The sequence below is a fragment of the Branchiostoma belcheri genome, unplaced genomic scaffold, assembly GCF_001625305.1.
Source record: "Branchiostoma belcheri isolate BF01 breed outbred unplaced genomic scaffold, Haploidv18h27 scaffold88, whole genome shotgun sequence".
NCBI lineage: Eukaryota > Metazoa > Chordata > Leptocardii > Amphioxiformes > Branchiostomatidae > Branchiostoma > Branchiostoma belcheri.
Genome location: NW_017804553.1, coordinates 515256 through 536232, shown reverse-complemented (window position 1 = coordinate 536232; position 20977 = coordinate 515256). Strand labels below are relative to the sequence as shown.

Here is a 20977-nt window from a genome sequence, read left to right as displayed (position 1 = left end):
CTCTCCCAGCAGACAAACTCTCCTGGCATGTTATCTCTCCATTTGGCCAATTTCTACTCTCTCCAGCCGCCTCCTGAAGCCTGGTAAAGGCTACCTGTTAGGGCAAGGGATCTGAATCCAGATTTACCAAGAATAAGACATTTCTGATCACTTTAATCCCCTTTTTACATAATGGCTACAGGAATGTACCAGACGAGCGCCATGTCCCTGTGGTTCCTACCCGCGGTGTTTACCGCCGTGTTCGGCCCTGTAGCTGTCCAGGCGGCGGCTGACGTGACGGCCCCGGCGGGGAGGGTGGCCGGGCTGGAGCAGGACGTGGACGGGACGACGGTCAACGCCTTCCTGGGGATCCCGTTCGCTCACCCGCCCGTGGGGGACCGGCGCTTCCGGCGGGCCGAGAGACTGCAACGCGACCAGGTCAGACCCGTCATCCAAACGCAAATGAATTAAGGACGACCTTTATTGCACATTTTTACCACACTGGGCTAAGTAAAGGTCACAACAAAACAATATGAACAGATACCAACCGTTACGCCATAACGCTGTTGCTTGGTGGTCACCAAGGCATGGCGTTTTCTAGACAGCTAATAAATTCATAGCATGCAACCCCCTGTGCGTCTTACCCATAACAGAGGTGTGTTTCACAGTAACTTTTCAAGATCAAGAAGAATTACATATACCAAGCCTATCGTCTACCGATACGGAGGGAGGTCGGTGTGTATGTACCTTGTAAAAGAAGTAGTTACTATTAGTATTTCATGTTATTGTTGCTTCTAATCACTGCCTCTAGGAAACCAAACGCCTGCATCCAGGCCGCCGACAGGACCGGCGGACTCCTGCCGGACCTGCAGGTGAACACGCCGCTGAGCGAGGACTGTCTGTACCTGAACGTGTGGCAGCCGTCCCCCGCCCCCACCGCGGCCGCCGTCATGGTCTGGTTCCACGGCGGAGGATTCAGTAGGTGCGTTACTGATGAGATCCATTGCTTCAACTTCAGCAGAAGCACATCTACAAAATTTAGATAGACAGACATGTAATTCACGCCAATAAGCAGTTACTCAAGCAACTGGATATGATTTTGGATTCCTGACTTAGCATAAACTTGTCTTAACTCGTCTGACTTTTGTTCCCTTTTTGACATCCAAAAAATTGTCTTCATTTTATTTGCATATCAATGAACAGTTTGTAAACCTGCTTTTTCCTCTGGCTAAGTCAGTCACTGATGAAAGCTAGTGGATACTAGCTGAAACGTCTGACGTTCCAAAATCATATCCAGTTGCTCGAGTAACTGCTTTTTGGCGTATCTTATTACCTGGATGTCTAACCTTCATCGACGAGACATGTATTTCATATACATTTGCTCTTCATATAGGCGTAAAGCCATAAAAGCAGTCAAAACCTTAATCATCGTGTTGTCGGGCTGCAATTTCTTGCCCAAGACCACTTTGTTTCTCCAGGCGTCTCTATCTTCCATGATATTCGTGAAGTCTTAAGGTCTGTACCGTGACATCCCGAACGAGTTATTACTTCCGAAATGGTAGAACTGGTTGATAAACACAGATACAGCGGTTTAAACAGACACTACGCGTTGTGCTAACGTTTGCTAACTTTGTTCGCAGTGGTACGTCTGTCGCTGACGGGTACGACGGCCGGTACCTCGCCGCCACAGAGGGAGTCCTGGTGGTGAGCGTGAACTACCGGCTCAGCACGCTGGGGTTCGCCTACGCCGGGACGGAGGACGCGCCAGGAAACATGGGGCTGACGGACCAGCTCCTGGCGCTGCAGTGGCTGCAGGACAACGTCGCGTCGTTCGGAGGCGACCCAGACAAGGTATCTGTATCTGTATAGCCAGTATAACTGCCCTTGGGCGTAACACGCCAGCTTCGCAGGCACGCGGCGCATTACACCGAACGACTTCTTACACCTACCCTTTGAACATCTAACTCTAAACATTGTCCCGAGTCCTACAGCCTCTCCGCAAATTGACTCGGGAGATATAATAGGTTTGGTAACCAGGCTACATTTTTGTCTGTCCTCCAGTGACACCCAGTGTAGGTTTCTTTTCACCTCCGTGACACTAGCACCCCTTTAATAGTTGTTCAGGCAGAATCTTGCTTGATTCTGTACCCTTTCCAGTTTGTCTTTGTCTTTCTTTGTAGGTCACCATCTTCGGGGAGAGCGCGGGCGGGATGAGCGCCGCCGTGCACCTGCTGTCTCCGCAGAGCAGGGACGCGTTTAACCGCGCCATCATGCAGAGTGGAACGGCTGTACGCATGCTGCAGCTCTACTCCACAGACGACATGCACGACAACACCAAGGCCCTGGCAGGGAGCCTGGGATGCCCCACTGAGCAAGGACCGACAGCCATGATGGCCTGCCTGAGAGAACAGGACGCCGAGAGCCTTGTGGCCGGCTACCCGCCCATCTATCCGGTCATCGATGGGAGCTTCATCCCAGAAAAACCCGAAAAGGCCCTTAGTGATGGGCAGTTCAAACATACGGACATTTTACTAGGCAGCAATGCGAATGAGGGTATGCTGTTTCTCTTGATCTTCCGAGTTCCGGGGTACATTGTAGGCTCGGAGAACAGTATCGACAGGGACCAGTTCATACAGAACATCAAGGCGTTGGCTGGGCTTAACGGTCTTACTAACGAGCTGGCTGTGGAGGCAGTCGCCTTCCAGTACACCGACTGGTTACGTCCGGAGGACGGGAACATGTACCGAGACGCCCTGGACGCGGCCATGACGGATCAGATGTACCGATGCCCGGCCTTCAGCACGGCGCGCGCCCACACCCGAGCCGGGACCGCGGCGTACGTGTACGAGTTTGCCCATCGGCCCTCTAACTCTCTCACTACTCCCGACTGGACGGGCGTGATCCACTCCGCGGAAATACAGTTCGCGTTCGGGAGGCCCCTGAATGCTGCCCTGGGGTACACCGCCGAGGAGGCCGACCTGTCCCGTAGGATGATGCGATATTGGGCTAACTTTGCCAGAACAGGGTAACTGTCACTATTTCAATCTCAATCCTTGCAATTGGTGTCTACAAAATGCAGCGTAAGAAACTAGTAACATTTGCAAAGCTAATGCATTATGTTTAGCTTCACATGGCCCAGCTTCACAAAATACAGTTTATTCTCAAATGTATGACGACGATGCAGCCCCTCTTGCAATAATAAGTATTATGTAACCCAACACCAGTCACCATGGTGACAGACGTCTGGTCCTGGTCATTGACCTTATTTGTTTGGAGAAGAAGAACAAGAAGAAACAGAGCAAAAACAATATGTTTTCCTTCTGTGAATGAACACCTGCCATCTATTTCAATAGAAACCCCAACAACGACACGGAGACAGTGTGGAGCCCCTACACGGAGTCCAGCCGAGGCTACCTGATGTTGGACACGGGCGCGCCCCGCATGGTGACCGGGCAGAAGGCCAGGGAGTGTGCCCTGTGGGAGAACTTCGTGCCAGATCTCCTCAACACGACAGGTGTGCGCGCGCGCGCGCGCGCGCGCGCGCGCGCGTGTGTGTGTGTGTGTGTGTGTATGTGTGTGTGTGTGTGTCTGTGTGCTGTTTGTATGTGTGTGTGTGTGTGTGTACATGACGGGACACATTGGAGAGTTATTTTCACGTCTCAAAGGCAACACCTCAAAGGCTCAAACGAGCATCTCTTTATATTTCCAGAGATTTGTCAACTGTGTTTTGCCAATTTTAGTAAGTCTTCATGCAACAGCAATATATGGAGGTAGCTTGCCGGATTTCGAAAAGACTGAATCAACCATTTGTAAAAATAGACGCAGTTCCAATGTCGAAGCATACGCTGCAAGTCAGTGGATATATTCTTGACATATGTGGTTTGTCTTTTATTTACATCTTTTCTTGATTGTGGTTTTCAGTTACGGGAAATCCCGAACAGTGCCAGGCAGCTGCAGCATCCAGATCGGCATCACCATGGGGACAAAGTCTGGCGCTGGCTCTCTTCATAAATCTAGCCAGTTTTATTGGCCAATAGATAAATCATTTTCATCACGACCATGCTTCGTGCTTTACAGCCGCAGTCAGGTCACACACTACTGGACAGTGAGTGAGTGAGTGAGTGAGTGAGTGAGTGAGCGAGCGAGCGAGCGAGCGAGTGAGTGAGTGGGTGGGTGGGTGGTGAGTGAGTGAGTGAGTGAGTGAGTGAGTGAGTGAGTGAGTGAGTGAGTGAGTGAGTGAGTGAGTGAGTGAGTGAGTGAGTGAGAGTGAGTGAGTGAGTGAGTGAGTGAGATATCAACCAACCTCTGACAAAATGAAGACAACAAACAACACATTTTGTGTGAAGACAATACAAAAACATGTTTTACATCTTAGATGCACATTCAATCAAGTTCTGCAACAGCAGCAGTTGTCATGATACAAAACTTTCGTCAATGGAATGATGTACAAATATGTTCTCACCTAGGAATGTTCCATACTCACAAATACATTTGATGATGGTACAAGATCTGTAAAATGGTGTACATTTTGTACAGTCTTATAAATACAATTGTCATCAACAATCTACTCTGGAGGTACAACTTGTTTGTCATGATTTTCGGGCAAAATACGGCACCTTTCACACACTCACTACCCATTTAGAATGGGACAACACTACAAACGGCTTTAAAATGGCACTGCTTCTTAGGGTAAATCATAGTGCCAAATAGTCATGAACATTAGCTTAGGCAAAATAGCAGCAACACCCTTTAAATTGCACAAAAAGGTATAAAACATAATCATAAATAGTTGTATAAAAGCAACATGTCCTGACCAAAGGTATAATATAGACTTTAAGAATCTTTTGAAAAATAGCAATTTTATCAGCATAAACTGAGGAATCTTTCTGTACAAATAAAAAGCTCCAAGGATCACACATTTACGTTTTTTACAGGTTAAAAGTGTCCTCATGAGGTCACTGATACAAACTGTGGCTAAAACCTGGTACATCAAAGATAAGAAAAATATGACTTTACATGGCAAGAGTATGAGAAAGAAAAACAATGTAGGATGTTACATCATAGTACAACATGTCTGTCAATATGTCATGTCTCACATCTTATGATTGTGCCCAATTTCTGAGGTAAGTGTTCTATTTGGCTGATGGTTCAAAAATCAAAGGTATAACCAATGGGAATGTTTGATTTTGATATGTTATAACAATAGGCTAAGGGGTAAAACCAAGAATTTTACCAAGCTCATTCTATGATGAATAAATATGGTTGGACACGACAAAAATCTTTTTACCAATCTGTTTCCCAACATCACACTTCTGCTACATGGCACATATTTTAGAGTCCACCTTTCAGTTGAGCCATGTTCAACATAACAAGCTACACAATACTGACATTTTCCACTAACTCTTTATACATACATGCATGTACCAAGTTCACCCTGAAACATACTGATATTTCCTACTATATGTCACAACATTGGGAGAAACCTTCCTCCGATTCAACAGGCTTTTCTTGGGCGCCTCAGCCGCAGGAGCGTACTTTGGTAAGTTTGGTACAGAGACGCTGAACTTTCTTGTCATGTTTCCTGCTCGTTGTTTGGGCACAGAGGTAGTCTTCTTGGTCTCATTTTTCTTGTGCAGACTGTCGATATTGTTTATAGCAGCCATTTGCCGTAGCTTCTTCCTGTACGCCTCCTGGTCTAGTAAGAAGTGTGGCAGTTTGATGCAGTCGCGCCGAGCCAAGCGCCTGATGCGGGGAAGCTCGTCAATGCAGACCTTTCCTGAGTACAGCAGGTGGAAGTCGATGGTTTCCAGATTCCTCAGGATTTCCACAGCACCTGTGAAGCACAACATCAACTGTGCTTATCATATGGAAGGAACTTACATCATCTTAAAAGATGGCACTTAACACAACTTTCCTCATTTCGCTCAGGTGTAAATGAGTATGCAAGAGGCATTAAAAGAAAACCAAACCAAGAGATGTGCATGACACTATGGTAATTCTGCTGGGTGCCCTACGACCACCACATTAAAAACATGGTAAACTTGAACAAACCTACTAAGGCAGCAACAGTTAAATCCCTAGGAAATACATGCTTCAGTAACATGCTTTTAAAAATGTGTCAGTTTTAGGGCGGGAACGAGAATAGAAAAGAACACCTAGACAGACCCATGCACCCACCTGCAAAGTAAGCCTGGTCTTTCCCACATCCTCCCAAGTCCTTAGCTGGGTCAGGCAGACCGCACTTGATTCTCAGCACAATCTTCCAGCGCTGGTGAACGTCCTTGATGAACGTCTCAAGATGGTGGAAAAGGTCACTGAAGGTCATCTCCGTGGACATACAGGACGCATCTAGGATTGAAGCAACACTTCCTTCAGATTACACTAATTTATAGTTGACTTTTTATAAGATCTCCAGCCTGAAGCAAGGGGTCTGTTTGATATGACGTTTTATGTTTGTATTTCTTTAAATTTGAAGACAATACCTCCTATTTTGATGTAATGCATTGTTTGAGGTGTTCACAACTAAGAATTACCCATGGACATACCTTATATATCAATGCAAGTGCAGATGTGTCTTCTGATAAATAACCTAGTTGTGTGGTATTACATATTAATTATTTAAGGGCAGGGCACAAGATAAAAACCAGATCACCCAGAGAATAATCTATATGAAGACCAGTCCCAATACTCACAGTATAGCAGTGCGGGTACCCAGAGGTATTTAACTTTGGCCTGCAGCATGGTGTTGACTGTAGCCAGACCCTCCTCGATAGCAACAGCCTCCCACGATCGGCAGGACCGCAGCCCGAACCCGTCACGGTTGGAGTACCAGGGCTGGAAACCATCGTTCAGCATACGGAACTGATGGTGGGGTTAAGGAAGGTTTTGTACAGTCTAAATCCCTCCTGCTATAGAATTGCAACATGATGTAACCCAACACTAGTTACCATGGTGACAGACATCTGGTTCAGGTCATTGACTTTATTTGTTTGGATAGGAAGATCTGGATAAGAGGAAGAAGAAGAGGAAGAAGAAACAGAGCAAAAACAATATGTTTTCCTTCACGAAGGATACGAAGTGCGTGCCGACCTCGTGGTCGATGAGACACTTGATGCCGTGCTGTCGGAGGTACATGTTCTCTGCGGTGTTCTGCAGCCACAAGGAGTACCTCCGCAGCTCAGGACGGTTGTACTTCTGCGCAGGACCTCTCCACTGCATCCGACCACTGCACATACACAGGAATGAGAAACATACTTAAAACTAGAAAGGTAACATTTGCAAAGCAAAAGTATATTTTTTTAATGTTTCTCTTCACATGGTCTCAGCCTAAAAAAACTACTGCTCTATCTATTACTCAAACCATTCGTAGCCCCTCTAACTGCAACTTGCAACATTATGTAGCCTGACACCACAGGGTGTGTGGGGCTGTCAGCTACAGCTCAGTTACCATGGTGACAGCTCTTTGGTCCAGGTCATTGACCTAATGTGTTTGGAGAAGAAGAAACTGAGCAAAAACAATTCGAAGGCAAACATAACAAGGAAGTGTGTTTAAAAAAAAACAAGGAAGTGTGTTTTTAAAAACAACAAGGAAGTGTGTTTAAAAAAAACAAGGAAGTGTGTAAAAACGGAACTCTGTCCAGAAACTTGCAGCCCATGTAAGAACAAACTATCTGCTCTGTGACTGACTACATAAACTGCTTAACATAAAACACTTCATAAGGTTCCCCACCTGCAGTTGAGATCTCCGCTCCACAGGACTTTCAGCATCCCGTCCACTCCATGTTCCAGCAGGTACTGACTCACGACGTGTGTCGCCTCTCTCTGGTCAATCAGCGGCCCAAACGCTGCCTCCACCAGTCTGTCATCGTCACCAAACTTCTGTCGGACGAGCTCCAGGATTTTCTTTGCCTCCGGGAAGTGGTCAAACTTGATCTGCGCCACTTTTGTCCTCATGGCCCCCTGAACACGCTCCTCTGAACCGCGCAGGTGAAACCTGGGAGTAGACAACAGGAGAATATTATTTATCTAAACTTTGTTAAAATGAAAGAATGTATGACATTAAACTATTCACTTACTTCTCTTTGTTCTCAGACAGATAAATTAATAAATCCTGTTCAGACAAACCATGTAACATTACCCCCAGCAGGAATAGTCTATTTTACAACACAAACAATAGAACAAATCTTTTTAAACTTCTTCCTAGAATCCTCACTACTAGGCTACTGCTTGAGCCCTGTAAGTGTAACCAATGCAGTGGGAAGGCTTAGACTCCACAGGTAAAGGATTATATATAATAGACCTCCTTGGTCTAATATTACCCAGTTGTTAGTCCTACAGCCCAGTCCAAACTCCCAGGTAATCCTAATGTGATCAATCAATGTGACCTTGTTCGGATGACCTTGTGCCTAATACCTTTGTTCTGACTCAATACAGCAGCAGACTTTATCCCTGCTGCACACAACATTCTCATGACCATGTGAACAATTTTTGGTACTATTACAACAATAGTATTACCTTCAGCACACTGACTTCATTCTATTTTTGTCAAGGACATTCAAAGAAGACAACAAAGAGAAACAACTTCAGTTTCCCCCTGAAAGCTTCCAGAAATACCAGAAACATCAAGTGGAGGTAATAAAACAGTATCAGGTATTAAAAGGAAACATTTCCCATTCATAAAAATGAATTTATATCTAATATGTGCGCTCCCTTGATATGTCAAAATACTAGTATCAATAGTCAACAACACATGTACAAGCGAACACCTGTAAATAACAACCACCTGGCCAATATAACCTCCCTTTTTCATGGTCCTTTACTAGTAGATGATATTCCCCATTGATACAAACGGTAATAATCCTGTCTATAGTGACCACCTATCCATTTCATTGACCAGGTTTTATCAGTCCGACGACTAGTCTTCTTGGGCAGGTTTGACTGAATGTAACCAGAAGGTCTCCCCCTATAACTCCTTGATGTAACACATCATATGAAGATCTGCACTCACTGTGGTAAGTGTCCATGATGCAGGAACCTGTGTTTCTGTTCTTCTGTGTTGATGGGTGCCAGGATGGGTCGGCTGTGTATGGGCGCAGTCTCCAGCGTCCGAACCTCTGTGATGCCCACGGTCTCACGGTTTCCTCTTGGCGTCATCCCAACACACAAACAGGACGGGCGTCCATGTGCCCAGTACTACAAGCAGCAGCTTTGGCAGTTCTTGTACTTTCTTCCCACTGCCAGTTGTTGTAGTTAGTGTTACCAGGTAACCAATCCCAGGAGAGCCATTACAATTTGCTCCGGAATGTTGTGAGCATTACTGTGTGTTCTGTTTCCATTCCTGTCTGGTACCTGGATTCAAACAGAAAAGAATGCTGTTAAGTCATTTTACACGTGGGAACAGGGAGATGATGTGATTTAGCCTCTACCAGGCTTCAGGAGGCCACTGGAAAGGCACCCAGTATGGCAAAATGTACACTCTAGCAGACCAACTCCTTCAGCATGTTATCTTAGTCTATTTGGCCAATTTCTACTCTATCCAGCCGCCTCCCAAAGCCTGATAGAGGCTAGTTGTGAGTAGCAAATAGAAGGAAATGAACAGTGAGGAAAAAAGCAACTGCATTAGGACCCATTTTGATCAAGAAATCGTAGATTGCCACCTGCCACTACCTCCCTTCATTTAGCATAATTGCTCTTGATGTGTATTTCAGTATGAAAATACTAATAGGCATTTCTATCACATGACACTTACCATAAGTACTTGCTCATACATAATTGATGCGATCTTTCATAATCACAGTGGTAATAACTGTAATAACCATTCTGTCAATGTTGATTAGGCCGACAATTGGCATGTTATTCACACTGGCCTTGCCTACACAAATACAGAAGTCAGCGGAGCTTCAAGCCCTTTCATAGATATCACAACACTGGAACAATAACTCCTGTGTGTGAAAGTTTGCAGCGAGGTTTACTCTCTAAATAACAGCCACAGAAGCGGTCGATACAGGGGGTCATATCGTGATGTGTTTGGGTATATACAGACCGCAGGTTTTCACAACACACCCCTTGATCTTTGATATTGGATTTTTGTTGCACCTTTCTTGTATATCTATAGTACGAACATTCAGACTAGTAAACACGTCAGATGTGTAAACTTGCCTCACTGAAACTACCGCCTTGTAAACAGAAACGTGGTACCAGATAAGGCTTTAAAGTTGCCAGTTGAAATAAGTTCCTGCCATCAAAAAACGAGGACATATAAATTTCAGACAAATGTTCTAGTTCTAGGTTTGATTTCTATATTAATAATGCACGCCTGTAGATTGTAAGCAATTCTTTCCCATATTTCTGTTTGTGTACATATGACGGGAGAGAGAGCACACTTTAAACTACCGGCGTCACCTGTCAAACTTTTACATTACTAGTAACGTTACCTGCTAACTATGTCAACAAAACACAGGCAAACATTTTGAACAAACATTGAAACAAACAAACATTTAAGTTATCTTTCCCTTGCTCGCGTCTGCACTCAAAAAGAAAATTGTGATGTGCCATGACAGATAATTATCTAGCCTGTGAGACCTACCTGTCCTGCCGGTCCGCCTGTGTAGGTCGCCGCCAACCTGAGTGACACCTGGCGGCACCTGACAACAAACAACAAAGGCACGCCATTCCCACGGACAGCTGGGTCTCTAGGCATGCGGTGCCAAACGTAAAATGAAACTCAAAGGACACGATAGACAAAATAACAAAGTCAATGGACGCTAAATATATAAGATAAAACAATATTTATTATTAGAAAGAGTTATTACATTGTATCTTGAATATTTTTAGAGTATATAAATCAAAATCTTTTAGATATTCCTCCATCCATCTATGCGTTCGTTGCGGTGTAGAATAGTCTATTAATGTAGTAGGGGTTGTTGAACCAGTTTTCATCAGTATGGTTAGATTGATAAGTCTATCAGTAGTAAACACGGTATTGATATTTGAATTATTTTGATTACATTTTTAAAACTATCTTTTATTACCTACCAAAGTATTAAAGTAAAATATGTCTAGTTGTTTTAGATGTACCCATCGGGCAGTGTTCACTTCCAGTGACCCCTTCTGTATAGGCCGCCTTGCGACATTAATAAAAACTGCAGTACGGGTCATGCTGAAACAACGCAACGTGGGACATCAGTACCTTTTCCACTCGATCAGAACAGAGTATGTTTGTATATCTACGTAGTATTGACATTAAGCCATTTAATTACATTATAGTACACATAGCTTGACGCTAAAAAGACAGAAACCCAGTACGTTGCACCGCCTAAATTACTTAGGTAGAAGGGGGTGGGGGGCGTTGGGAAAAAAGATAATCCCTACCATTCTACCGACCCTAATTTCTTCAGGACTGCAATTAACAAATGTCGTAACGCAATTCAGCCGTTTTGGCTGCAAAGTTTGTGTCATTGGTTTTGAACTAAATAAACCATTCATTAACAGGAAACACAACATTTTTTTCCTAGGTCTTGTTGAAACCTTGCGGCCATGTCGGAGTGCGACAGTGATGATGACGTCCCCCAGCTGCCTGCAGACACTCTGGCGGTGCTGCAGCAGTTCTACACAGAGCAGGCCGACAGAGAGAGGCAGCTGCAGGAGGCGATACGGCAGCAGGACGTGGGGAAGGTCGAGCTGGAGGAAGACTGGGTAGGGAGATGCTACTAAAGGCCACACTGATTTAATTTTAACTTAATTTAAGGATGACATTTGTGTGCACATTGATTTTTGCCTGTTCTCAAAAAAAAAAAGGATCACCACTGAGGCTCTGGCCTGGGAGCCAGGCAGCTACCATGGCACCCAGGCCATGGTAGCTATCAACAGAAAGGTGCCAGCAGTAGCTATAGAGGACGGCAACCAGGCTGCCGAAGGTCCATGGAATTCCAGAACTCAGTACAGTGCTGACTCATAAATGCTGCAAAAGGCCAGCATGTGCCGACTCCTTGTAAAAGTTGTTATGTACTACCACAAATGATATCGAATGCCCAGTCATACAGTCTTGGGTCTGTGCCTCCATATACCTATAACTGACACAAATGAAGTAGGATTTTGAACAAACACATATCTGGTTGTTCATTCGCTAAATTGCTTTTTCCTTGTTTCCTACAGAACCTGAGCCAGTTCTGGTACTCAGACGACACGGCTGACGCTCTGACCAGAGAGGTTCTTGATGTAGCTGGTCCAGGCGGCAGGTAAGAAGACGTACATGTACATGTATTTGTACACCACTCTACGTACAGTCTAAAATAGAAGCTTCACGTACAGGCACACTTGACAGTGGCATAACCTTGTTGGTTGGAGAGAGAGTTGAAGAAATAAACTGCAGTATGTCCAGTATAATCAAATACTTTATACATGTACTACATGTATTACTACATTATCATTAGATAGCTTTAAACAATGTTTAGAGTTAGATGTCCAAGGGTTAGATGTAACAAGTTGTTTGGTGTATGTAGCCAGCTGCCGCCACACTGCCTGCCTGTGAAGCTGGTTATACCGGCTATACAAATACAAATACAAATACTACCAGTCTACCTCTACTACCATTTCACTCTGTCATTCCATCATTGTTCTCCTCCGCAGCGTTGCCTGTCTGAGCTGCCCCACGCTGTACAAGCGACTGCGGGAGGTGAAACCTGACACCTGCAGGGCAGTTCTCCTGGAGTACGACCAGCGCTTCAACATCTACGGCGGAGACTTCGTGTTCTACGACTTCAACAGTCCACTGAAGTTCTCACAGCCACTGGAGGAAAAGTCCTTCGACATTGTTGTGGCAGACCCGCCGTATTTGTCAGACGATTGTCTGACTAAAACAGCAATAACAGTCAAGTTCCTGACTAAGGGGAAGATCATGTTATGTACAGGTCAGTGCACAGATGTTATATGAGTCAATGGAACAAAAATACTCTTTTTTTCATCACTAAAAGGACGTTAGAGAGTGATTGATTTCAGCTAAAACAGTAGGTTATGTGTCTGTAACCGTAACTCTCAGGAGATTACGTTTTGGGAACATTATGTTCTCAATTGTAGATATCTTTATTAATAAAATCTACAAGATGCGGTAGATCTGTGCTGTTAACTCCACCTTATGTTTCTGCAGGTGAGAAGATGAAAGACCTGGCCTCGAGGCTTCTGGGAGTCCAACCCTGCACTTTCAGACCACAACACACAAGGAACCTCTGCAACGAGTTCAGATGTTATGTCAACTACCAAACTGGGCTGAGCTAGCAGTGTGTTTGTATCAGGCTTTTAGCTAGGATTTTTTTGTTGGGTATAAGTATGCTATGCGCAGTGAAGACACATGGTGCGTAAGCTTTTTATGGGGGCTTTTTAAAAATTTATTACACTCTCACTACTTTCTGCATTTTGAGGTGCAAATTTTGAGGAATTTAAGTTTTGTCTTGCATCATTTTTGTATTTATAATAAGACTGAAAGGAGGCATGTGTGCATGGCAGGGGTTGGGAGTGTAAAAAATAGGGTGTCTTTTGGGTGACCTACCAAAAAGTAGGGAGGCCAATTTCTTCTTATTTTCAGTACGGGGCTGGTTTGTATAGTTAGGATGTAATATATAAGGTTTATATTGTATAAGGTTTAATTAATATTGTTGCATTCTCAGAAAATCAGGGTGTATTGCAATTACTCAGGCCCACTTTGGTTTTCCATTGAATGTGATCTGAATGTTTCCAACACTGTTGGAATGCTACAGGAAGATAAAATAAACTTTGAATATCCTTCGATATATATAAACAAGAACAGATGAAAAACACTAAATTCAACACAAGACAGTGAGTAGTTTTACAAGTGTAAGGCTTGCAATTCACTTTATTCTGTTGATGGTAATCGTCTTTTTATAACCAAAAACGTTTCCACAACTTCTGCAAAATGACTCCAGGTCATTTTTCAAAATTCAACTAGTTTGCAATTAATTGACCAGCACATCCATCGGTTGAGGCTAAACTTTCCTACATGTTGTGAGCACCAGTGTGCCAGTTCAGATGGTGTGGTGCTCGTTTTGCACTGGAGATGAGATTCTGACTGTCTCGCCACTGCTCTTCTTATTCCTCAGGTGGAGGACCTGAAACGGAGGAAACAAGACTCTTAGTAAGTCAGAAGAACCTGTAAGAGGGGACGCATTAGTCAAGAGCAGTTTAGAATGTGAAAGTCAAGAAGATTTAAGGTCTTGCTTCTGTATAATATACTTGCCCACTTGGAATTATTTATTATAGGTTGAAGTTAAAGGGGAAACCCAGTTGTGTTACGATGAACTGAATAAGTAAAATGGTGAATGCGAATGGAGCTCTAGGATTATCTCATTTCTTAATACATGTATAACATCAAACGAAGTGGTCCTTACAGACGAGGGGTACTCCTAACTCATCTGTGGCTGCATGGATCCATTCCCCCCCGAAACACGACATGTCGTGGTCGCCACTGATTGGTTGCTGCATGTCCTCGCATGAGAAAGAGCACATGTCCCCGGTGATGTAGGGCGCTTCACAGCTTTCGCCGTTCTTCATGACTCCCGGGTTCAGATTCAGCTCCGGGCAGTTTGCTGCGTAGAAGTAGAATTCACATTTTTTAGGGCACACAAATACCAGCAATGATTGGACTTAGTCAACTTGAACTTGAGATCTAAGACCAATCCCACTTCTGACACCAGTTTGTGAGCTTAATAAGAAACTTCAGTTTCAGAGTTAGCTCCGGGCCGTCCGCTGGGTAGAAGTAGAATTCACATTTTTTAGGGCACACAAATACATGTACCAGCAATGGGCGACTTGTCAACTTGAACATCTTGAGATCTAAGACCTATCCCACTTCTGACACCATTTTGTGAGCTTAATGCAAAGCGGAAACTACATTCCAATCAGCGCATACATATACTCAATAGATACAGTAGAACTGTCAACTTGAACAGTTCGTCTTGTCAACTTGAACGTCTTGAGATCTAAGACCAATCCCACTTCTGACACCATTTTGTGAGCTTAATGCAAAACAGAAACTACAGTTTCAGATCTAGTTCCGGGTAGTCCGCTGGGTAGGAGTAGAATTCACATTTTTAGGGCACACAAATACCAGCAATGGGCAACTTGTCAACTTGAACGTCTTGAGATCTAAGACCAATCCCACTTCTGACACCATTTTGTGAGCTTGATCCGAAACGAAAACTACATTCTAATCAGCGCATACATTTACTCAATAGATACAGTAGAACTTTGACGTGCTATAGGTGATATTGCTTTTGTGGCGTAATCGTAAATGCGTAATGTACATCGCGTGGAACGTACCATTGCAGACCATGAAGGGTCCGTGCCACTCGCCATCCAGACAGGTGGCCATAGCAGAAGAGGCGGTCCCTTCGTACAGGTGGTACCCCGGGCCGCACGAGTAGTGGCAGGCCTCCTGTTGGTCGTACGGCTCCTCACAGCCTGACCTGACGGTGTTCGGCTGGACAGGCGGCTCGTCACATGCTGGGACATCATACATGCATCATAATTAGATAACACTACCCACGACTGTGTAACGACATGTAGCGAAGAGGAAATGTTTAGAAACATGTATGATGAGCACAGCATAATCGAGAATAAGGTGGACTTCATTTTGCATTGGCATCCTACTTCAAGAACGTAGCTGCTGGCTTGCTTCTAAGAAGATATGATCCTAAACAAGGAGGAAACAATGACTTAGCAGAGTAGTCTACAGGAGAGCTGAAGCAGGAGCTAAGCAAGATGTTCGCCTTGGTCCCAACATCTTAAGGGGTCTTAGAAGTAAAGCAGACGAGCGAGGTACTTTGGAGACATAAAGCGGACGTCTTCAGTTGCTAGCTATAGACCTTGGATCAATCCCACTTCTGACACCATTTTGTGGGCTTTAGAATAGAAATTTTCTTACACTTGATCGGAGACAGGACACACTACTATCCGCCGGTGGATTTATTCAATAGATGTTCATCAGTTGTTTTCTCCATATCTGTGCGAGGCTCAAGTTTCAAAGAGGCCGCATGTGGTTGACGGTCTGGGCATTTTGCTACAGCATATCTTGGCCATTGCCTAACCCATGTTTAATATTACAACACAGGATGTTCTTTAATATCTATATCTTCATTATACAACACTGTGCGTGTTTAATTTGTTGGGGTTAGTGACATCGTCGCTGTTGGGCTCCCCATTGTTTACATGTTGACTCAACCTGTGTTTAGTAACTTGTTTGATTGACACATTACAAATAGCTTTGCCGACTGATATCCGTAACGTTTGTGGTCCCCGCCGCTCCTATCATAACAAAGACACGGATGGAGCCGTGCGCCGGTGTCGCGGGGTTTCTCGCACCCGGACACGCTCCTGTGGTGTCAATACTGCCAGCACAAACTCTCTCCTGGTCAGTACGTGCGCTACATGTAGTGCGTACCGACTGTCGATTTGTTTACTAGTATACCGCACGTAGTGCATCTGAGGCTAAGATGATGAAATCGAGTAGAAAGGTAACCAACCTCCTTAGTTGATGCATGAATTGGCCTGTTTTTCTTGTTATGCGCTGTTTTTTTTTCTGAATTGATATACAATCGGAAAACTGCCGGGCACTAGTACTAAACTCGTAAGCCTGCTAAGTTGCAATTGGCTAAGGAAATGTCTATGTTTATACTTGCTGGATTCATCCTTAGATTTATCGTTCGTTGGTTGCTCTTGAGACTGACTGACAGTAGTAGTAGGGATGTCACTTAAGAAGATCTAGACACTACAGTAAGAATAGTTGTGGGTAGGATGAGAGCCTTATGACTTACTTGGTGCGTGGACACAGATGAAGGGTAGCTGGGTCCTAAACAGGAACAACAAGAGGAAGAAAATCTGAGTTTGTTTCCCCAAATGTAGTTGCCATATATCCTATCAACCGTTCGGGGTCTCTCTGTTCCCGACTTCAAAGCTAAATCAATAAAGTACACAGGACATTGCTGACAGACAGTGCGGCTTTGAAAAGGGAGGCTCATGCAATCCTCATAGCACCCTTTCTGGTTGGGCTTCGTTCGGCTTCTATTGGCCTGTTGTACTGGAGACTACAAGAAACTGGGTACGATCAGAATATGTATAGATGTACAATCAGGAAAAAAGGATATCATAAGCAAAAAAGCCCAACATGTAATCTTGCTAATGAAGCTAATCTCCAAGCAGATCCCAGGGTGGCAAAAAGACAGTATCCATTGGCCAGAGAGGGTCCATTTGCCACCCAGGGATGGGGGTAGCGACAATAAAATGGGCCATTTATAAAAAGGTAACGATCTTTCCCCATCAACCTCCGCTTGGAGAGTAAATGAAGCTAGCTGACGTCCTTATGTCCTTATACCATTAAACTCGTCGAAGGCAATGACGTGAGAATACACGGTCCCTGTCCAACGGTACGTGGGCATTTTATATACTCATGTTTTTTTACGTTTTTCCACCTGGTTAGCGTCAATACATTCGTCCATGCATGCATGCAGTTATTGGCATCCACAAACAACGCCTGTTTGTAGCCACAACAGGTCGATTAAAACAACCACTACCGTCTGGTGCCGTGAACACATTCCCCGGGCCCGCCGCACACAGCGAACCGAGTGCATTTTAAACACACCTGCTGTACACTAATCTCCAAGCAGGTCCCTCTCGGTGGCAAAAAGACAGTATCAAATTGGCCAGGCTGTATTCATTAGCCAGAGAAGCTCCGCGGCCACCGACGGGGATCAGGACAAAAAAACCCGGCCATATATAAAAATGTAACGATCATTCCCCACAACCTCTGCTTGGAGAGTACTGTACACTACTCTCCAAGCAGAGGTTGTGGGGAATGATCGTTAGCTTTTATATATGGCCGCTTTTTTTTTTGTCGCTACCCACACCAACGGTGACCGGCGACCTTCTCTGGCTAATAGATACTGCCTGGCCAATTTGATACTGTCTTTGTGCCACCGAAAGGGATCTGCTTGGAGATTACTGTACACCACGATTACCGTATCTTACCCCCCTCCATTCAACATTTGTGAGTGTTTCGATGATGTTATCCTGGCAATTATTATCAAAATCAAATGCTAACTATAACTGGGAGAATGGAAAACAAGCATTCTGATGTAGATATAACGAGAAAATGTTACTCAACTCAGCTGGCGTGTGGCCGCTGCCGCAGTCTTCCTCAGTATCCGGACTGATCCAGGCACTACGTCAGGAAATAAGATGTAGAGTTTGATAGAATCGGTAGTTGGCAATGATTCACCATCGATGACATCAATAAACCCCCTGTTTATGTTCCGCTTGGCATATAATCTATCTTACTATTATAAAAGTTTTCTTTTTCCCCCATTAGTCACCATTTTAATGCATATCATCTTTGAGACCATCTTGTATCGGAAAATAAATGTTTGGAACGCTGTTCTGTAAAATCACCCAGTGGTGAGGTTTAAGTTCTGCTAGCCACGTATTTGACATGTAGCTCACAGAGACTAGAGATGTCCATCAGAAGCAACCCAAACTAGAAAACGAAAATCAAACAGCGTCTAGTGTTGGCATACATCTATATCATTCTGACAATGCCCAGATGACCTCACGTGTACGGGTCAGTGTGGCGGCCGAATGCGCGCTAACCGGTAGTAACCTGTGGAACTGTGTCATGATGATGTATGACTTGTTGTGTTTTTATAGGTGCACAGTAAGTGGTGTGACCGGACTCCAGTGACAAGGTGGTAAACAACAAAGATTTCATATGTATGCCCATGTAAATGGTACAGTATTTCCTTTACCCTAATATCAGCATATCACACTCGAACACACAGAAAAACTGGAGGCTACTTTTCCTGTTCAACATCGCGGAGAATTCTCTAAGTTTTCACCGAAAAATTACATCAAGTTATCTCGATCAAGATATGGATTTACATCTCTGAATCACACGGCCCTGCCAACAAATAAAATACTATTTTCTGCTACGTCAGCTAGTAATCATCGAGTCAGAGGTGATCATTTCTTATCTCAGCTAGAGCCATGTTTCTCGTCTTCATGTCTTTACCCTAACCTCCACTCACTGTGTTCTGTAGAAGAACTCGGCAGCGTGTTCGTCATGACAGTCGGGCGCGGCCAGACGTCCGTCCTGCGCCTCGCAAAACTCGGCGGCCCCGGAGTAAGTCTCCGTCTCCGTGGAGAAGTAGTAACAGTGCCCTTCGTGTTCTTCGTAACCCTCCGGACATTCTAAATTGCGAAAAAGGAGATGACTTTATGTGCAGTGATGGTTTATTTTTTATCGTGTTATTTCAGCTGAAACTCGTAGCTTTTCAGGTTCAAAACAAGCTAATGCGGTCATGGAAAAAACAGCTTACTACACGGGGATTTGCAGGTGGGCATTTAGGTAGGACAAGGGATCAGTAACTGGAACAGTCAATAAAAAAACCTTACGCGGTACTGTTACAAAACGAATGGCCTTGAACTGAAAGCTTAACAACTGGTCAGTCGTGAGGCTTTACCATACAGACCCCCGGAACAACATTTCGGTGGGCGCCCGCCTTGTTGATCAAATCTATTACCATGTCATCATGTTACATCGTCGTCAGTATTCCAGTTTTCTTTCCTTACATGTTTTACTGCGTCAAACATCAGCCTACCAGGATTAGACATCAGATACCTGGAGAAAGTTTGGATTACGTGTCCTAGATTTATGATTTAAAATGACAATCCCCCGCGGTGACCAATCTACAAAAACTAGAGCCACTTAATCCCTGACAAAACCCCCGAGATGATTAGATGTTGGAGTCGTACCGTGCGCGTGTTCCTCCGCGTGTTCGTGTCCGTGCTCTTCGTGATGCTCTTCTTCCTCTGCGTGCTCTTCGCCCTCTACGTGCTCTTCGCCCTCTACGTGGTCTTCGCCCTCTACGTGGTCCTCGTCTGCGGAGACCGGGCGGAGACTCAGCAGTCCGGCGGCCACCAGGAGGAGAACACCGACCACAAGACGGGGCATCGCTGCGTCAGGAACGGTTACCGACTGTCGGGGCGCGCTGGGAAAGTTCTGTAGGCACAGGGACCCTCCTTAGGCCACTGGTACAACTTGAGTAGGTTGAGTAGAAGTTTTCACCGTCGTAACCTTGTCCGTTGGATCTTTTTTCTGTCGTCCTCTGGATCGGGCCTCCCCAGGTACCTGTTTATGGATCAGATTGCCACGTATCGTATCCTGTCTGGCACCAGGCCTACAGTGTTACGCCTACATATACGTCTGTCAATAAAAGGGGATCTACTTGTATATGTGTATACTTTATACCTTTCATCATGCGTCTACGACAACGGTTCTCGCAATTTTCGCGTTCGCCTTAGTTCAGCAAAGAACGAATGGCCACGGCTGTGTAGACTGATACAGAATTGAAAGAAATTTTGTGTGACTGAATTTTTACTCAGTTGTGGCGATGGATTTTATATAAATGTAGTCTGTGATTCTTCCTCCATCAGATATCGATTGATACAGGTATATACATGTATCTCACGTTTATCTGTATTCATTGATCTGTTGTACATTTTCGCACACACACAGGCCCGCCGTTTTGATGTTTTGTTAATATAATATAGGTGTGACATTTGCAAGATGTTTATAGTTGTGATATATTGACGCGCAAACCTGTAGTTCTGGAAAACAAACTACGTTTCATCTTCTTATTCTACACAGGGACGTAAAACACACAAATATCTGCGGTTTAGAAGAAAGCAGCCAGACTGAGACAAAGTTCTGTCACCACCAAGATATTCTTTATTGCTACAGTGCCTAGATATACAAGGAAGAATATGTACATGTCGAGGTCTGTTATGAGTTAGCACCGATGTTAATCAATACGGGGAAAATACAATAGCCTGACAAAAGTGGCCACGAAGGCCAGGCTACCCTATGCACATGAGATAAAGATGATAGCCTGTAGGATAAAGCCTAAGGGTAAAGGTAAAGATAGCCTGTATCACCTTC

At 44.5% G+C, this 20977-nt stretch overlaps 4 protein-coding genes across 4 annotated transcripts; 2 read left to right on the top strand and 2 right to left on the bottom strand.

Moving 5' to 3' along the window:
* Window positions 1–171: 171 nt before the first annotated feature.
* LOC109487316 (cholinesterase 1-like) lies at window positions 172–3990 on the top strand. The gene is made up of 6 exons (XM_019791295.1): window positions 172–417; window positions 753–961; window positions 1620–1830; window positions 2160–3004; window positions 3333–3495; window positions 3901–3990. Exons 1-6 carry the CDS (start codon window positions 172–174, stop codon window positions 3988–3990), a joined length of 1764 nt encoding a protein of 587 aa, XP_019646854.1.
* Window positions 3991–4362: 372 nt separating this feature from the next.
* Window positions 4363–10678, bottom strand: LOC109487440 (uncharacterized protein KIAA0895-like). Its single transcript, XM_019791435.1, has 7 exons — window positions 10565–10678; window positions 8987–9327; window positions 7709–7972; window positions 7054–7204; window positions 6672–6840; window positions 6157–6327; window positions 4363–5812 (listed from the first exon to the last, which is right to left on the bottom strand). Exons 2-7 carry the CDS (start codon window positions 9130–9132, stop codon window positions 5409–5411), a joined length of 1305 nt encoding a protein of 434 aa, XP_019646994.1. The 5' UTR covers window positions 9133–9327; window positions 10565–10678; the 3' UTR covers window positions 4363–5408.
* Window positions 10679–11494: 816 nt separating this feature from the next.
* LOC109487347 (protein-lysine N-methyltransferase N6AMT2-like) lies at window positions 11495–13381 on the top strand. The gene is made up of 4 exons (XM_019791325.1): window positions 11495–11673; window positions 12133–12215; window positions 12607–12887; window positions 13124–13381. Exons 1-4 carry the CDS (start codon window positions 11515–11517, stop codon window positions 13249–13251), a joined length of 651 nt encoding a protein of 216 aa, XP_019646884.1. The 5' UTR covers window positions 11495–11514; the 3' UTR covers window positions 13252–13381.
* Window positions 13382–13452: 71 nt separating this feature from the next.
* Window positions 13453–20292, bottom strand: LOC109487433. The gene is made up of 6 exons (XM_019791428.1): window positions 19792–20292; window positions 19065–19227; window positions 18149–18205; window positions 16803–16837; window positions 15310–15492; window positions 13453–14576 (listed from the first exon to the last, which is right to left on the bottom strand). Exons 1-6 carry the CDS (start codon window positions 19988–19990, stop codon window positions 14359–14361), a joined length of 855 nt encoding a protein of 284 aa, XP_019646987.1. The 5' UTR covers window positions 19991–20292; the 3' UTR covers window positions 13453–14358.
* Window positions 20293–20977: the final 685 nt, after the last annotated feature.

Bases quoted from the DNA above. Each gene is read 5' to 3' on its own strand.
- LOC109487316 (XM_019791295.1), top strand. From the start codon at position 172: ATGGCTACAGGAATGTACCAGACGAGCGCCATGTCCCTGTGGTTCCTA. The intron at 1,831-2,159 runs GTATCTGTATCT...CTTTCTTTGTAG, and splicing joins TCGGAGGCGACCCAGACAAG to GTCACCATCTTCGGGGAGAG. The intron at 3,005-3,332 runs GTAACTGTCACT...CTATTTCAATAG, and splicing joins GCTAACTTTGCCAGAACAGG to AAACCCCAACAACGACACGG.
- LOC109487440 (XM_019791435.1), bottom strand. From the start codon at position 9,132: ATGACGCCAAGAGGAAACCGTGAGACCGTGGGCATCACAGAGGTTCGG. The intron at 7,205-7,708 runs GTGGGGAACCTT...GTGTATGTGCAG, and splicing joins AGCGGAGATCTCAACTGCAG to TGGTCGGATGCAGTGGAGAG. The intron at 6,841-7,053 runs GTATCCTTCGTG...CCCCACCATCAG, and splicing joins ACGAGGTCGGCACGCACTTC to TTCCGTATGCTGAACGATGG.
- LOC109487347 (XM_019791325.1), top strand. From the start codon at position 11,515: ATGTCGGAGTGCGACAGTGATGATGACGTCCCCCAGCTGCCTGCAGAC. The intron at 11,674-12,132 runs GTAGGGAGATGC...TGTTTCCTACAG, and splicing joins TCGAGCTGGAGGAAGACTGG to AACCTGAGCCAGTTCTGGTA. The intron at 12,216-12,606 runs GTAAGAAGACGT...TCTCCTCCGCAG, and splicing joins GTAGCTGGTCCAGGCGGCAG to CGTTGCCTGTCTGAGCTGCC.
- LOC109487433 (XM_019791428.1), bottom strand. From the start codon at position 19,990: ATGCCCCGTCTTGTGGTCGGTGTTCTCCTCCTGGTGGCCGCCGGACTG. The intron at 16,838-18,148 runs GTTGAGTAACAT...GTTCCTGTTTAG, and splicing joins AGCGGCCACACGCCAGCTGA to GACCCAGCTACCCTTCATCT. The intron at 15,493-16,802 runs GTAAGTCATAAG...ATGATGTCCCAG, and splicing joins CATCTGTGTCCACGCACCAA to CATGTGACGAGCCGCCTGTC.